We start from the raw sequence: 17023 nt of genomic DNA, 5'->3' as shown, positions 1-17023 counted from the left end.
TATTTACAGTTAAAACCATTAAATCATATTTTCCGCTAAAGTCACAAAATCACATATTCTTCTAAAACCTACGAACTACAATTCTCGGTATTTACAAAGTCACATTTTTACCAAAATTTATTTTCCTATTGAAATTGCATAAACACATTTTTTTCCATCTAAACTGCAAATCAAAATTTTCTTCAAAATAACAAATCAAAACTACAAAATCGCAGTCTTAAAATAATTTAATTTAATTTATTTTTATGCATGTTTGATACTATTTATTTCGAAATTCTGAAATATATTTGGCGGTCACCATAAATCTTTGACCAAAAAAAAAGAATATTTTCCATATTAGAATTGTCAAAAGAACATTTCAACTTTTTGAACTGTTTGAATTGTCTATCGGTGCCAATTATGAAAGCTTTGTATACATACTTGACTTTGCACTGTAGTTAGAATTGCAAGACTTATGCACTCCCGTAGGACTTTTGAGTCTCTCTTAACAACGACATCAGTCTATACAATACAAAAGACAAAAGAAAAGTTACCTCAATTCCAATCCATTTGAATCCCAAATTTTCATCAAACAGATCAAGTGTTGCTCCAGACCAAGTAATCCTACAAAATCAGCGTGGAAAATGCTCTGATTGTAATCACAGTATATAGTTTTTAGAATTTCTTATTGTAATCTCTGAGAGCAAAAAAAAAAGAGAAGAAAAATCTCTGAGAGAGGTTGATTGTTTGTGGTTTTTGCTTTAGTTTTTGGTTTTTGTTTTTGTAGAAACTATTTTTCATTCAATCAAGTTTTTGGTTTTTGTTTTTGTTTTTGTAAAAAACATTTGAGTTGCCAATCAAGATTTTCAATAAATAGATTCCCTAAAATTTAGGGAAACTAGTTTTTGAAAAGTTTAACCAATTTATGAAGAAAAACTAAAAACCAACTTTTGTGAGCTTTTACGAAGAAAAACGAATTTTGATTTTTTTTTGTAGAAACTACTACATTTTAATTCATTAATAATTAATAGTTGGTTGACCACGGTCGCCAAAAACCCGCGGTTACCGAAAAAAAAAAAAAAATTATCATAAAATATTTTGTACATTAGATATCATTTAAACAATAATGTGAAATATTTTAATTTGTGTTTCATATCTGTAAATAAATTTATATATTTTATAAATAATATATTAATTTTAAAACTTAGTTATTAGTTTTTATAACTAAAACAACTGAATTATTTTAATAATTATTAGTCACATTAAAAATAAAATAAATTATAAAAACATAATATGTTTTATTAATAAAATGTGTTGTATAATCCTGAAATATAAAAATTACCATTAAACTTTAAGAAAATATAAATAATTTCTATAAGAAATTTATAATTAGTTTCAAAATTCTATGTACCTAATTTTTGTATAATTTATAATATTTATATAAGAAAAACTATTGCTTTTGAAGTTTTAAAAATTAACATAATTTATATAAGAAAAAATTCTAAGTAGTTTCGAAATTTAATTTTTTAATTTTTGCATAATTTATATATATATTATGATTTATATTTTACTATAATATATTTTTCGTAAAAATATAATAATTTAAATATCTTATAGTATTTAATTTTAAAATAATAATCACAGTATTTTGATAAATTTTAATTGTAAAATCTAAATATTTATTGCTATTTTGTTGTATTATTTAAAAGTAATGTATTGATTAATTTTTGAAAAAAAAAATACAGCAAAACTAAAAACCAAAATCAAAATCTAAAAACAAAAACCAAAAAGTAAAAGCTGAAAACCAAAAACCAAAATCTAAAAACCAAAAACTAAAATCTAAAAACGAAAAACTAAAACTAAAAACTACTGAAACAATCATCACATGAATCACAGTTAGTTCCCTCTTCAAAAACTTTTTAGTGTCGACTTACTAACGGTTGAAAGACTGTACAATTAAAATATATGGAAGCATGAAAAATAAAATTAAAACATTAAATAACACTAAAACTTTGACAATATTAAACAAAATATAAATATAATATCCGAAAATACATATAATTTTTTTTGTAAAACTTCAATATTCATATTGATAATTAATGTATTAAATTATATTCTTTTGTTTCATAATTTTTATAATATAAATTTAGATTTTGTATTTAATTTAATAATTTGTTTTTTTTTATAAAAGTAAACATTAGAATTAAAAATTATTAAGTATATTTATATTTGTCCGCAGAAGGTGTCCATAATCTAGTTTGAACTTAATCTGAAGAATAATTATCTGAATCCGACCCAAACTAATAAAATATTAGAATGGAACCTAGGAATGTAAATCCAAAATACGAACGGGTATTTGAATGTCCATACATTTTTTACCTAAAGTGTCCAAAGAACAACTCTGGTTTTTGAATAGCTTCGGTTTTACTTCGTACTCTCTATCTTAGTTTTGTCGAGTTTTATAAAGGTTTCTTTGTTATGCAATTTGTCTGTTAGTTTTGTGTTTCAGATGTAAGGAAACATGAAATTTTATTGAATATTCTGCTCTTATCAAATATACTCTACAACGATGGTAATAGAAAAGTGCTCTAAAAATAAAAGTACTTTTAGAAAAGTATTCTAAAAACGAAGCTAAACAACAGACGAGCGAGAGAAACAATAACTCCAAACTGGTTACAAATATCAAACCAATTAAGAAAACGAATGGTTAATGATGGAGCTGGGGTTTGAAAGTTTTCAACCAGTTGTTGGGGCGCTCCGTAGCTGACAAGTCCACCTTCTTGGGAAAATTAGGGTAATTAGGGTAAGTAACAGCTTTAGGTACTGGTCCAACCACCACTCGAAGTTTAAGCCTAGCCTCACAAGAACCTGAGTGTGAAGTTATAAAATAGTGAACTCCTGGTTCCGTAAAACTAACAAGATCATGCCATGTCTTGTGCACAGCTACAGGAGACGTTGGATCGCATGTCATGAATTCTAGGTCACCGTTGATTTCATAGACTTCGTTGGCGTATTCGAAAAGCAGACTATCTCCAACATAAAATTGTTTCTCCTCACTCCACTTGTTGTAGAAGTCACTGTCATAGACTTTCCATCCTTCTGATAGGAAGGATCTTGCTAGGTGTTGGTGGAGGAACTGGACTTGAAGGGTCATGGATGACAAGAACTTCAAGCTTCTGCCCCAATACGCACTGAGCTTGATTTGAGGTGATGAAGTAGTGGAAACCTGGTTCTGTGAGAGTCACAACATCGTATCCTGTGTTGTGGACAACTTTAGGAGAAGAATAGTCGCATAACTAGTATTCCAAAGCGTCAAAGACTTGAGTCACGTCGTTGATGCTGAGATCGTATTCGAAGACGAGAGAATCTCCCACGTGAAACTCCTTATCGTCGGTCTCGGCCCAAGCGTAGTAGACATCGTCCTTAGCAGTCCATCCCTCGGAGTCTCCAACTTTGTAGATCTTCGCTGAGCAGTAACCTGAGAGAACCGCGAAGCTCATCATCGCTAACACGAAGCTGCAGATTCTTGTTCTGGTCGCCATTATCTATCGAAAGACTAACAGAAAGATCACAATTATGATCGAGGAGAGAAAGTTTTGGAAGCAAATCTTAAGCCAGCTGAATGAGAAAGCGTTGATGAATGTGTGAATGAAACAAAATAAAATACCTTAACCCTCCTTTTATAATGTTTTACCGATCCTAACTTTTCCTTTTTAAAATATTTGTCTTTCTACATTATTTCCTTTTTAATGATCTAAACCGCTTAATCTCTAATCCTTTTCTAATAAGGTTTGTGTATGATTTACAGTAGAAATAGAAATAGAAATATAATATAATATATATATATATAAATTTTTTTGTTACTTCGTTGTCTTTCTATAGATAATGGTCAATCCGAAGACCGAACCGAACCGAATTTGATCCAAAAAGTAGTATCAAACCTGAATCAAAATTTGTTAAATATCCGAATGGGTTCGAAATTTTGGTGTCTAGGGAACCAAACCCAATCCGAACCAAAATATTTTAGGTACTCGAATGTATCCGAAATAGATTTATATACAGAAATATATTATTTTTAGAATTTATATGTAAAAATTATCCAAAATATATAAGATATCTTGAAATTTTCCAAAAGTAAATGTTTAAAATAGCTAAATAATACTGAAAACACCAAAAATACTTCAAATATATGTTGATTTTCTATCTAAATATTCATATCAGACCAATTTATATGTTTAGTTTATGTACTTTGACATACATTATTTAAATTTATATGTGAATTATTTTTATTTTTGGATTTTGAGAAAATTTAAAGTATATATGAATTTAAAATTTATGAAAATAATTTAAATGAATTATCTAAACCCGAATCGGACCCTCAAAGATCCCAACCGAACCCGAATTGAAATTTATATATACCCAAATGAAACTGAAATCTTTAATCTAAAAAACCTGAATAGCCCCGAATCAAACCCAAATGGATGCCCGAACGGAAAACAAGGCAAAAAGATACTTCACAATAATAGTAATTAGTACAAATGTAATTCTCAGGTATAAATTATTTCCTTTTCCCAAAAAAAAGAAAAATAGAAATTCGAAGTTGGTGGATCGAGTCATGCGGATTCTATATAAACAGGTTTCCCGTGAGATAAGTTTTACATTCTAATCAAAAATAGCTAAAGCGATGGCCACTGCTATTCTCTCTTCTGGAAGCTCTTTGAATCATAGATTCGATCACGAAACCCTAATCCACCGCAATCATTCTCGCCTTCGCTGTCACTCACACGCTTCTACGACGGCTCCTCGTCGACTCAAGCGAAGCCCCACGACGACGACGTATCAGTCTAGGAAGATGGTTGTATCCCCGGCCGTGAAACCCAATCTTGTTATGGGACAAGTCAAGATCCTCAAACGCGGAGAGACACTGAGCGCGTTTCGTAACAGTGTTGTAACTTCGAGTAATAAGATTGGACCTGAACCAGAGACTTCGCAGAAGCAGATCGGAGAGATCGTCTCCAGACGTTACGCCGGTGCTTGTAGCTCAGCTTCTCCTCCTCCAAGCTCTCTTCCTATTCCATGTTTCTTGGGTAACAAGTTACTTGCTTAGCAAGATTCAGGAAACCCTAAAAAAGTTGCTTGCAGCAGTCTGTTTATAAACAGATGTCGAAGAATCTTGAAGCTTGAGAATGTGATCTTCAACGCCAATCACAACCAATGTTTTCTTGCTCAACACTCTTAACTCTTTAATGGAGTTTCTTGTGAAACAAGTCAGACACTACTGTGTGACTCTTCCATGGCTCTTGTGTTGTTGTGTTGTGCTTTTTACTTGTCACATGATGATCACAACTTGTTATTACATATGCAATAAAATCTTAAACACAAATTTCTTGATTCTTCTTGACAAAATCAAAAAGACTAATAACCTTACAAAATCAGTTTATATAGAACCGTTGTTGTTACTATCAGCTGCATGATTTGTTGCAGGTAATACTTTTTTCCAGAACCAATGTTTTTTCCACAAGAGTGTCATCTCTTCAATAGGCACTCCTTTGGTCTCAGGCAACAAGAAGTAGACAAAGATTGTCATCACTGAGACCCATCCAGCAAAGAAGAGAAAGATTCCAAACTTGAATGCACATAGCAAAGAGAGGAAAGCTTGAGCTATGAAGAAAGTGAAGAGAAGATTCACAGCAACCGTTATACTCTGACCAGCTGAACGTGTCTCCAATGGAAAGATCTCGCTCGGTATGGTCCATCCTAGAGGTCCCCATGACCATCCAAAAGCTACCACAAAGAGGCATATGAAGATGACTACTATTATTGAGTACCCTTTTGACAGCCCTTGGTTGTCTCCAAACTTAACTCCCAAGATCACTGACACTATGGCTTGACAGATTATCATCTGCACCCCTCCGCTGATAAGAAGAGCTCGCCGTCCTAGTTTATCCACTAGTGATATGGAGATTAACGTTGATAGGACAAGAACAGCTCCTGTTAAAGCTGATGAGTAGAGAGAAGCGTTTCCTCCAAACCCCATTGTCTGAAACAGAACAGGTGCATAGAAGAGGATTGAGTTTATCCCTGTAAGGATCTGAAACATTGGCATGCAGATAGCCATAACTAGCTGAGGCCTATGCTGTTTCTGTAGAATGTTCCTGAAAGGGTGTTTGATGGAGTTCGCAAGCTCGCTTGCATCTACCATGTCTTGAAGCTCGGCGTCTACGTTTTTGGTACCTCTTAGCTTCTCTAGAACTCGTCTTCCTCTCTCCGTCAACCCTCTTTCGACCAAACTGTTTGGTGTCTCGGGTAAGAAATACCCTCCTAGCGTCATGAGCATAGCTGGAAAAGCAGCTAAGCCGAGAGAGAGTCTCCATCCCCAAGGCTTAAGCTGTTGTGTACCGTAGTTGACCATGTTTGCTGTGAAGATTCCAAGAGTTGTAGCTAACTGAAACATCATGTTTAAACCACCTCGGAGATGTGTTGGTGCCACTTCTGATAGATACAAAGGAACCGCCTGAAAAAGAAAGAAAAAATACTATTTATTTTTTCTTAATTATCAAGATTGGTAGTGCATTTTGCCTGGACCTAAATATCCGTAACCGGATTGATCCGTAAATACATGTTCGGGTCGGTCTGAATCAATACCTTAATTTATTGGGTAATTTTATTTTGATCAGTAACTCTCAGTTTGGGTTCGTATCATATACGAGGATTGGTACCCGAATCACTTGAAACTTTTGTATATATCAGGTTTTTGAGGGTTTTCGGGTATATATATTTGGTATTAATAATATTTTTTTTTAAGTTTTTGGTTTGGGCTCTCGGACCATCAACCGGATTCTTAGCTTCAGGTGAGTGACGGTTTTTAGTTTTTCTTAGATATTAACTAAGAAAAATTAAAAAACCGTCTCTGAAATAAAAGATATAAGAAACGTCTTTTAGCTGAAAAATGTAAAAAAAAAATGTTAAATCATAAATTAAGAACCCCAGCTAAGAGACCAGGGTTAATCAAGCCCTCAGATATAAGTAGTTGTTTTTTAAGGAATCTAGCAGTTCTAAAATTTAGACCAAACTGATCCAAATTTGATAAAAAGCCAATTTAAAACCAAACCAAAAATTTAGAGGTAATCTATATGGATCTAAATTTCTAGGATCTGAAAGACCCGATGAGTTCCAAACTGAACCCGACTTGAAAACTAGAATTTGCATGCCTAACTAGAACAACCAAAACAAGTGGTCTGTCTAACCTGATTACCAAACCCAATGCCAACACCAAGCAAGATTCTTCCTGCAAGGAGCATTGCTAAGTTCACAGCTCCAGCATTCAAAGCAGCTCCAATAAAAAAACTGACTCCACCACAAACAATACTCGCACGCCTTCCATAGTTTCTAGTGATGGGTGAAGCGGCCAGAGTTGAAACCAGACCAGCCAAGTAGAGGGAAGAAGTGAAAGCAGCTAATCCTTGATTATCATATTTGCAGTAATTACTCTCATGAGCTTGCTTCTTCTTCTCATAAACCGTATGGAAAAACTGATCAAGAAACTCATCCATTGATGTGACTCCTCCTGTAAACAAAACCCATTTCAGATTTTGGACTTTAAAGAGGAAAAAGAAGATGATGAAGAGAACCTGAGATTCCAATGTCATATCCAAAGATGGATCCACCGATGGCTGCAACAAGACAAGCGACGATGACATAGCTAGTGACTTTCCCTTGGTACTGTTCTGCTCTTTCTTTAGCCACACCCGTTGGACCTATAGATGTATTGACTGAATTAAGTTTATTAGAATGTATACCACAATATTTATACTGTATACAAGAGGTATATACTAGGGATTACATATTTACTAAAAGACCCTTCTATACTTATTCTCTACACACCCCCTCAAGGTGGAGGGAGTTTGATCACTCCAATCTTGGACATAAGTTCTTGAAACCGTGATCTTGCCAAGGGTTTTGTCAATGCATCTGCTAGTTGATCGCGTGTAGAGACATGAGTGACACGAAGAGCTCCAGACTGAACATTGTTGCGGACAAAATGAAAATCAAGAGCTAAGTGTTTCATTTTCGAGTGGAACACCGGGTTGGCACTCAGATAAGTAGCACCTACATTGTCACAGTAGACAGTAGGTATTGAAGGTATGGTAACACCAAGTTCATGGAGAAGAGACGAGATCCAACAAAGTTCTGCTGCTGTATTTGCAACTGAGCGGTACTCAGCCTCGGTGGAGGAACGTGCGACACCAGTCTGTTTCTTAGAGGACCATGCGATAGGTGTCGAACCGAGGTACACAATATAGGCATTTGTGGAAACAAAATCGTCGGTATCACCTGCCCAGTCGGCATCAGAGAAAGCATGGAGATGAAGAAGTGACTGTTTGTTGAGGAAGATACCATGCGACAATGAACCTGCAAGATAGCGAAGGATGCGCTTTGCCGCTTGCCAATGAATGTCAGTGGGTCTATGCATAAATTGCGAGAGACGATTGACACTATAAGCGATGTCTGGGCGAGTATAAGTGAGATACTGAAGGCTTCCAATGAGCATCCGGTACTCCTTGGGATCGAGAAGTGGAGTACCTGACGATAGCGAGAGCTTTGGCGTGGTGGCTTGAGGCGTAGAGACAGGCTTCGCATCAAGCATATGTAGCTTGGTGAGCAAGTCGACAATGTACTTGCGTTGCATCAAGTGAAGGCCAGTGCGAGTGCGTGTGACTTCAATTCCCAAAAAATAATGTAAGTCGGTGGGATCTTTGAGAGAGAAGCGAGAGGCCAAAACATGTATGCACGCAGAGACCAAAGAAGGGCTGCTACCGGTGATGATGATGTCGTCGACGTAGACGAGGACGTAGAGAACGTGAGAACCATGTAGGTAGATGAAGACCGATGTATCAGCACAAGAATTAACACACCCCATTTGACCAAGGAAAGATTTGAGTTCCTGATACCAAGCCCGGGGAGCCTGTTTGAGGCCATACAAAGCTTTCTTCAAACGACAGACGTGATGAGGTCGATCGGGGTCAACAAAGCCTGGTGGTTGGGAGACGTAGACTTCTTCAGAGAGAGTGCCCTGGAGAAACGCATTGTTGACATCAAGTTGCTTGATCGGCCAGTTGCGCGTCACGGCTAGGTGAAGAACAAGGCGGATGGAGACTGACTTCACAACGGGACTGAAGGTCTCTGCATAGTCAATGCCATACGCTTGTGTAAAACCACGAGCCACCCATCTCGACTTGTACCTGTCAATATCACCATTAGCCAAATATTTAATTGTATGAACCCATTTTGAGCTAATAACATTCTGAGAAGGCGCCGGTGGAACCAACTCAAATGTATGATTGGCAATTTGAGCATCATACTCAGCGCTCATGGAGCGACGCCAATTCTCATCTCGCATGGCCTGGTTTAGGTGTATGATACCATATAGATGTATTGACTGAATTAAGTTTATTAGAATGTATACCACAATATTTATACTGTATACAAGAGGTATATACTAGGGATTACATATTTACTAAAAGACCCTTCTATACTTATTCTCTACAGGACCAAACGACCCTCCTGCCATTTTCTTCTTGGTCTGCTTTGCTTCTTACGAGTTGTTGACTTTTTTCGTGAATTAAAGTTTTCAGAATCTGAGAGAAAACAAAATAGAAAGACAGGAAAGGTATATACATTTACATCTTCACGTGGCTCGCATTCAATTCGTGGGGTTTAAAAGGTCAACAAGCAAGCGATGACTTTAAACAAAGAACAGCTCTTGACCTTATCTTCGCATTAATTAGAGTTTAATTATGATTTGCATGTCTTAATCTCATCTCCATTTTCATATATCTTTTTTTGGGGGTTAAATACACAATTTGTGGTGATCGTGGGAACTTGATAAGAATATTCAATTATATTAAGAAGGAAGAAAAAAAAATCATTTTTAAGAACATGTTTATCCATAAGTTTTCATTTTGAGGTTTTCAACAATAAATGTTCATTATTATAATATAATATATTTTTAAAAAATTTCCTAACATCTTTTCTATTTTTTGTTTTCTAGATACCCTATGAAATTTCTCTCTTTTTTTTCCTATGAAATCTATATTATTAAAAGAGAATTACCTATTTGAAAATGTTCTTTCTTCGTTAATTAAACTTCCTATTTTTTTGCTTGTCTTTTTCAGTTGCATTTATGAAATATCTTAAAACAAATAAAACTACCTAATCTATTTCTTATCTTTTCAGTTAAATTAATGAAATATGCTTAAATGAATTTAAACTTCCTATTTTATTGTTTGTCTTTTTCCGTTACCTTAATAAAATATCGTTAAATAAATTTGGACATAATGTCATTTAATCAACCAAGAAAACTCATGAGTTATCCTTACGTGCATAATTTTAATAATAGAGATTTTAAAAAATGTGCATCATTAAAATGTTACCTAAAACATGCAGCACTAATATATAACATGCATCAATAAAAGTAGAATTTGACTCATACAATTGTACAAATATTATTTTCAGTTGATTAAATTTAAAAATAATTATTTATTCAAAAAATATTTAAGAATGGCTATGCTTTTAAAAATTATATGGTATTATTTTCTCATAACTCATTTGTCATTTGCTAAATTGTTAGAAAGAAAATTTTAGCATAGTATAACTCAGTTGTCATTTGCTAAATTTATGGTTTTTATTTATATTTTTTATTAATTAATTATAATATTTTCATTTTATATTTGAAAGATACATGAATTTTCTTTCAAACAATATTTTTGTAAATGTATTTTCTTAAAAATAATCAATTTAAATTGTTATTATCATTGAATATAGTTATTTTTGACATAATTTGAGTTTTCGTTTACATCAAAACTTATCATATTTTAGGATAATTTTAATTTAAACTGTAATTTTCGTATTTTTCAAACAAATTCTAAAAATATTTTTTAAATATTTTGTTATAATTTTTTAAAAAATATTGAGTTGCATTTCAAATAAAAAGGTAAAGATATTAAAAATATTCTAATTAAAATATAAAAATTTAACATAGTTTTAAGGAAATGGTCAAAATAAAAAAATTACACATAAAAAATCATGATTTTTGTTAACTGGACGGATCATTATTTATATGATATCGCACACGGAATTTTTTTTCTGTTTTTACAATTATCTAATTAACTCTATATACTCATTTTTTTATATTTTTTATATGATATCACACATTCGTAAAAAAAATAGATAATTTAAGATGTAAAAAAAATATTTACTTAATGAATATAATATGAACGAATATTACAAATACATCATTTAATAAAATAAATAATTAAAAACTGAAAATTCATATCCGCGCTGGCGCGCAGATCAGGGTCTAGTTTCTATTAAATAGTCAATTTTTACACCTCAATTAAGAGAAGAAATATAATTAGACAGTAATTAATAACTATAATAATAAATAGTTTTCAAAGTAAAAGTAAAGAATCGAGACATGTGTAATTGATTGGTCGTCCTAGGTTGAAAGAAAAAAAAAAATTGGTCCTGAAGAAACTACTAAGAAGACTTGCACGAGAAACAAAAAGCTGTGACGAATTTTGGTAGACTGTAACTAGTTCTGACTCTCTTTGCTATTTATTTTCATGAAATTATAACTGCCTGAGATGAAATTATATGCTAAATAAAAGACTAAAGTCGAACAGAGTGAGATTCACACTAAAATCAAAATTATAATGAAAGCTTGACACACAAAGATGATGGGATAATGTGTCTTAGGATGTGAGTGAAGAAGAAAGACATACCACAAATACGGAGGAGGAAGATAAATGTGATCCAGCTTTACACAAAAATTTATGAGAGAATATGTTGTAGGACATGAGTAGGAGATGTGTAAGTATAGAGATATGCCACAATGAGAAAAAAGATCATGAATGTGGTCCAGCTTTACACACAAAGTTTGTGGGAGGATGAGTCGTAGGAGATGTGTAAGTAGAAAGATATACCACAACGAGGAAGCTTTACACACAAAGTTTATGTGATAATGAGTCGTAGGGGTGTGTAATTGGAAAGAAATACAGCAATAAGATGAATGAATGTGACAAGATCTGTCCACTTTTACTTTATAACGAAAATATTATGAAATCACTCTGTTTGGATTATAAACTTTGGTAGTATATAATAATTTAAGAGACAAACATGTCAACAAAGTGGCTGTAGTATAGTGGTTAGTATCCCGCGTTGTGGCCGTGGAGACCCGAGCTCGAATCTCGGCAGCCACACTTCCTTTTTATTAAATTTTTCTGGCTGGGGAAGTGTCGACATTTTGCATTACTTACCAAAATTTAATGTATAATATATTATTTATTAAGAGACACACATATCAACAAGTGGCTGTAGTATAGTGGTTAGTATTCCACGTTGTGGCCGTGGAGACCCGAGCTCGAATCTCGGCAGCCACACTTCCTTTTTCTTATTTTTTTTTCCGGTTAGTTTATCGTCGGACATTTGGCACTACTTATCATATCATAAGATCTGAGCCGTCCATTTAACCCCGCCCTTCCTCACTCTCTGTAATTCTCCCGCCTAAATCTCATCTCCATTTACATAGCTTTTGCCGCCTAATTTGCATTCACTCGTCAATCAATCGTCTCGTTCTCTCTCGCTAGTCTGAGCTTTCAACCATGAAAGAACACGATTTCGAAGCCGATAAAGGTATAAGTAAAATCACTGCTTTGTTTGTCGATTATCTCTTCCGTTTTTAACCCTCTCTTCTTTTCACTGCAGCGCTCGCGAAGGAGTTTCTCGCGAATTTCACCGACGCTAGCGGCGGATCTAAGTACTTGGAGATCCTCGTGAGTTTCTCTTCTCCTCAATTTTTGTTAGGGTTTAGCGAATCTCCGTCAGTTAGGGTTTATTCGATTAAATTAGTGAAGCTGGTAGATTCGTTCGTTGTGAAATTGATTTCTGGGCTCCTTATAATTTTGTGATATGTGTAGCAAGAAGTTGCGAATCGTAAGAGTCGGGCTATTCAGGTCGATCTCCAGGACCTAATCAATGTGAGTTACTCTTTCTCTCCTCCTGCTCTTTCGTTTTCACACAATCAAGTGAGCTTAACCGTCTCTCTTTGTTGTTGTTGTTGTTGTAGTACAAGGGTTTTGATGAGTTTCATGAGTTTATGACACGTTTGACTGAGAACACTCGCCGATACGTTTCCATTTTCTCCTCTGCTATTGATGAGCTTCTACCTGAACCCACTGAGGCCTTTCCAGATGATGACCATGACATTCTCATGACTCAGAGAGCCGATGATGGAACTGATAATGCGGATGTTTCTGACCCGCGTCAGCAAATCCCCTCTGAGATCAAAAGATTTTAGTAAGTTTGTGTGAGAGGTCCTGCATTGTTTGTGGGTTGCTACTGACTCAATTTTTGGTTGGATATTTATTTCAAAAGATTTGAGTAATGAATCTATTTTTGATTCAGCGAGGTTTATTTTAAAGCTCCTTCAAAGGGACGGCCATCTACCATCAGGGAGGTTAAGGCTTCACACATTGGGCAACTTGTCAGGATTGCCGGTATTGTTACCCGTTGTTCTGATGTCAAGCCACTGATGGCAGTTGCTGTATACACATGTGAGGATTGTGGTCATGAAATCTACCAGGTATCTAACCTTGCCTTCCAGATCTTAGTTTCTTTTTTTTCTAATAACTACTAGTTCTGATAATCTTTCTCTTACATGCTAAAAACAGGAAGTTACATCAAGAGTTTTCATGCCTTTGTTTAAGTGCCCCTCCAGCCGCTGTCGCGTTAACAGCAAAGCCGGGAATCCTATTCTTCAGCTCAGGGCATCGAAGTTTCTTAAGTTTCAGGAGGTTCTGTTCTGGTTTCAGGGTTGTTTATTTTATGTGAATGATACATCTTATATCAAATTAGTGAGTAAAGTTATTCATTATATTATAGGCTAAGATGCAAGAGTTGGCTGAACACGTACCTAAAGGGCATATTCCGAGGTCAATGACTGTTCATCTAAGAGGAGAGTTAACAAGAAAGGTTTTTTTTCCTGACCTTGCTTTTATGTTATCATTGAAGTCTATTTGTTCTTCTTTCTGAATCGGTAGGTAGGTTGCCCCTGTTTAGTTCAAGGTGAAGGCATTATGCCGCTTAGAAGCACAGGTTCAGTAGTTATTGAATAAAGCAATATATTAGCTTAATGGATTCAAAAAAACTCTTAACATATCAGTGAACACTGCTAGGAGCCTATAATTTTTATTAGATGCAAAGTAAACAATTTTTTTGGGGCAGCGTACAAATTGAATGTTCTTATCAGTTGCATTCTTTCTTTTTTTTTGAACACCTGTTGACCTGCATTCAAGAAGAGTTTTTCTCATTGCTGTACCTGGACTCGATCAATAAATATCTATTGTTTATTTTCAGTAGAATTGTTAATTTCTTACTAGATTCGTGTAACCCTTGTAGGTAGCACCTGGTGACGTTGTTGAATTCTCAGGAATTTTTCTTCCCATTCCTTACACTGGGTTTAAGGCACTTCGAGCTGGCTTAGTAGCAGACACATACCTGGAAGCAACATCTGTGACTCATTTCAAGAAGAAATATGAGGAGTAAGCCAATGCTACACCTAACTCTGGAGAAATATCTGATTTAGTAAACCTTTTCCATGTTTGGAGATTTGTTGACCTTTTAATTAAAATCTACAGATATGAGTTCCAGAAAGATGAGGAAGAACACATTGCACGTTTGGCTGAGGATGGTGACATTTACAATAAGCTATCAAGATCTCTGGCCCCTGAGATTTATGGACATGAAGATATCAAAAAAGCTTTGCTTCTCTTGCTTGTGGGTGCTCCTCACAGGCAGTTAAAGGATGGGATGAAGGTGAATCTCCTATTCTCTAGTTTTATCTTGCAATGTTTCCTTTATTTGCTGAGAACTAAACACTGGTCAAAACCAATACCTTTGTCTACTTCATCTCCAACTATATTTTCTTACCTCTTTCCGTTCACTTGGAGTGTCCATAGTCTTCGTTCATTGAGTTATGGAGCTTTATGATTTAAATTTGCGTACAGATGTTCTAAAGAACATTGCATTTATTTACGTATAACTATCTTGCAGATCAGAGGAGACGTGCATATATGTCTGATGGGTGATCCTGGAGTTGCCAAAAGTCAGCTTCTCAAGCACATAATTAATGTTGCTCCAAGGGGAGTCTACACAACAGGAAAAGGTAGCAGTGGAGTTGGTCTGACTGCGGCTGTTATGAGGGATCAAGTAACAAATGAGATGGTTTTAGAAGGTGGAGCACTGGTGAGATTCACTGATTCTTAGCTTTTGATTTCTTTTTAGAAAATATGATGTCTTGCTAAGAGCTATGTGATTTAGAGCATATGATTCCATTTCTATTCAGGTCCTGGCAGACATGGGAATCTGTGCAATTGATGAGTTTGATAAGATGGATGAATCGGATCGTACTGCAATTCATGAGGTCATGGAGCAGCAAACTGTAAGCATTGCAAAAGCTGGGATTACCACATCTTTGAATGCTAGAACAGCAGTTCTTGCTGCGGCCAATCCAGCCTGGTAACTGACCTCTTTCAGTATGAATAACAAAAAATCTGATGAATTGTGCTATCAATCATTAATTGTATGCATCTTTGTATTTTATAAAGGGGAAGATATGATCTGCGAAGAACCCCAGCTGAAAACATTAATCTTCCACCAGCGCTGCTTTCAAGATTCGATCTTCTCTGGTTGATCTTAGATCGAGCTGATATGGACAGCGACCTTGAACTGGCTAAGCACGTGCTTCATGTGCACCAGACACAGGAATCTCCTGCGCTTGGCTTCGAGCCGCTGGAACCTAACATACTCCGGTAAGTCGAATCACTTGTCTAACATTCTTCTTGTGAAATGGACTCTAACATGTGCATCTCTGGTTTTCTCTAGTGCATACATTTCAGCTGCGAGGAGATTATCCCCATACGTTCCAGCGGAGTTAGAGGAATACATAGCAACAGCTTATTCAAGCATCAGGCAAGAAGAAGCGAAATCAAACACTCCTCATTCTTACACTACAGTGAGAACTCTGCTCAGCATTCTGCGCATATCCGCTGTAAGTAGAACTAAGTAATAAAAGACTTGGAATCTTGGACTGAGTTGTGGCACAATCTGAGTAAATGAGTTTGCTTTTGTTTGAATAGGCACTAGCAAGGTTGAGATTCTCAGAATCAGTGGCACAGAGTGACGTGGATGAGGCGCTTAGACTAATGCAAATGTCGAAGATATCATTGTATGCGGATGATCGACAGAAAGCCGGACTTGATGCAATATCAGACACATACTCCATCATAAGAGATGAAGCTGCAAGGTCGAACAAGACCCATGTGAGCTACGCAAATGCGCTTAACTGGATCTCCAGAAAGGTTTGTTACCTCGTTCATCTTCAGCTTCTTTTTCTAATGAATGATTGATCACTGAGACTTGAGTGGTTTGGATGTAAACAGGGATACAGTGAGGCTCAGCTTAAGGAGTGTTTGGAGGAGTATGCAGCTTTGAATGTTTGGCAGATAGATCCCAACACCTTTGACATCCGTTTTATCTAAACCCTTTGTCTTACAAAAAAAGTAAACACCAGACAAAAAAAAACAGGATTTTGGAAATCAAGTGTCTTCTTTCGTTATGTGTGCTTTCCTTGTTATCTTACTAGATTTCTTCCTTAACGTAGTGGTGGTAGAAGTGGATTTTGTTGTACCTGTTTAAGGACTACGAAGCAAAAAAACTACTTTTGTATGATCTTTGGGAATTCAGATGTGAACGTTGAAATGATGTATTATGTATTATGATCGTTGGAAATTTAGATTTGAAGCAAAAACTATTTTTGTATGATCTTTGAAAATTTGCTCTGACCATGTAACCATGAGATAGTATGGGGATCTTCCAAAGGGTTTAGGATCACTCCAATATGTTTTATGAATTCTGCATTAAGAACTTATGGACCTTTATTGTGACAGAAACATTAGAAATTGATGCTAATCATGTTTTTCAAGAG

General features: G+C 35.2%; 3 protein-coding genes, 1 non-coding gene and 1 pseudogene across 5 annotated transcripts; 3 read left to right on the top strand and 2 right to left on the bottom strand.

Moving 5' to 3' along the window:
- Nucleotides 1-2288: 2288 nt before the first annotated feature.
- On the bottom strand, nt 2289-4223 carry LOC106384157 (annotated as a pseudogene).
- A 128-nt stretch (nt 4224-4351) lies between these two features.
- On the top strand, nt 4352-5184 carry LOC106384158. The gene has a single exon (XM_013824167.3). It carries the CDS (start codon nt 4664-4666, stop codon nt 5084-5086), a length of 423 nt encoding a protein of 140 aa, XP_013679621.1. The 5' UTR covers nt 4352-4663; the 3' UTR covers nt 5087-5184.
- Nucleotides 5185-5313: 129 nt separating this feature from the next.
- On the bottom strand, nt 5314-12356 carry LOC106388801 (sugar transport protein 7-like). Of its 2 annotated transcripts, XM_013828950.3 has the most exons (4): nt 9532-10646; nt 7611-7736; nt 7227-7546; nt 5314-6493 (listed from the first exon to the last, which is right to left on the bottom strand). In XM_013828950.3, the coding sequence occupies exons 1-4, from the start codon at nt 9548-9550 to the stop codon at nt 5417-5419; spliced, it is 1542 nt and encodes a 513-aa protein (XP_013684404.1). In that variant the 5' UTR covers nt 9551-10646; the 3' UTR covers nt 5314-5416. The 2 variants fall into 2 exon arrangements, with proteins under 2 accessions (XP_013684404.1, XP_022555082.1); XM_022699361.2 differs by lacking the exons at nt 7227-7546; nt 7611-7736; nt 9532-10646 and adding an exon at nt 11763-12356.
- TRNAH-GUG lies at nt 12348-12419 on the top strand. Its single transcript has one exon. It is a non-coding gene; the product is annotated as a tRNA-His (tRNA).
- Nucleotides 12420-12541: 122 nt separating this feature from the next.
- Nucleotides 12542-16827, top strand: LOC106388802 (DNA replication licensing factor MCM7). The gene is made up of 15 exons (XM_013828951.3): nt 12542-12672; nt 12745-12812; nt 12957-13016; nt 13106-13335; nt 13444-13621; nt 13710-13832; nt 13921-14010; nt 14437-14579; nt 14676-14853; nt 15091-15282; nt 15383-15555; nt 15645-15848; nt 15922-16087; nt 16176-16397; nt 16479-16827. Exons 1-15 carry the CDS (start codon nt 12642-12644, stop codon nt 16575-16577), a joined length of 2157 nt encoding a protein of 718 aa, XP_013684405.1. The 5' UTR covers nt 12542-12641; the 3' UTR covers nt 16578-16827.
- Nucleotides 16828-17023: the final 196 nt, after the last annotated feature.

This window comes from Brassica napus, chromosome C3, assembly GCF_020379485.1.
Source record: "Brassica napus cultivar Da-Ae chromosome C3, Da-Ae, whole genome shotgun sequence".
Lineage (NCBI taxonomy): Eukaryota > Viridiplantae > Streptophyta > Magnoliopsida > Brassicales > Brassicaceae > Brassica > Brassica napus.
The sequence above is the reverse complement of the archived record's forward strand: the minus strand, read 5'-3'. Positions and strand labels throughout refer to the sequence as shown.

Coding starts and splice junctions, on each gene's coding strand:
- LOC106384158 (XM_013824167.3), top strand. CDS start 4,664: ATGGCCACTGCTATTCTCTCTTCTGGAAGCTCTTTGAATCATAGATTC.
- LOC106388801 (XM_013828950.3), bottom strand. Junction 7,547..7,610: donor ATATGACATTGGAATCTCAG/GTTCTCTTCATC, acceptor TTTTGTTTACAG/GAGGAGTCACATCAATGGAT. Junction 6,494..7,226: donor GCATTGGGTTTGGTAATCAG/GTTAGACAGACC, acceptor TTTCTTTTTCAG/GCGGTTCCTTTGTATCTATC.
- LOC106388802 (XM_013828951.3), top strand. CDS start 12,642: ATGAAAGAACACGATTTCGAAGCCGATAAAG. Junction 13,833..13,920: donor AGTTTCTTAAGTTTCAGGAG/GTTCTGTTCTGG, acceptor ATTATATTATAG/GCTAAGATGCAAGAGTTGGC. Junction 16,088..16,175: donor GCATTCTGCGCATATCCGCT/GTAAGTAGAACT, acceptor TTGTTTGAATAG/GCACTAGCAAGGTTGAGATT.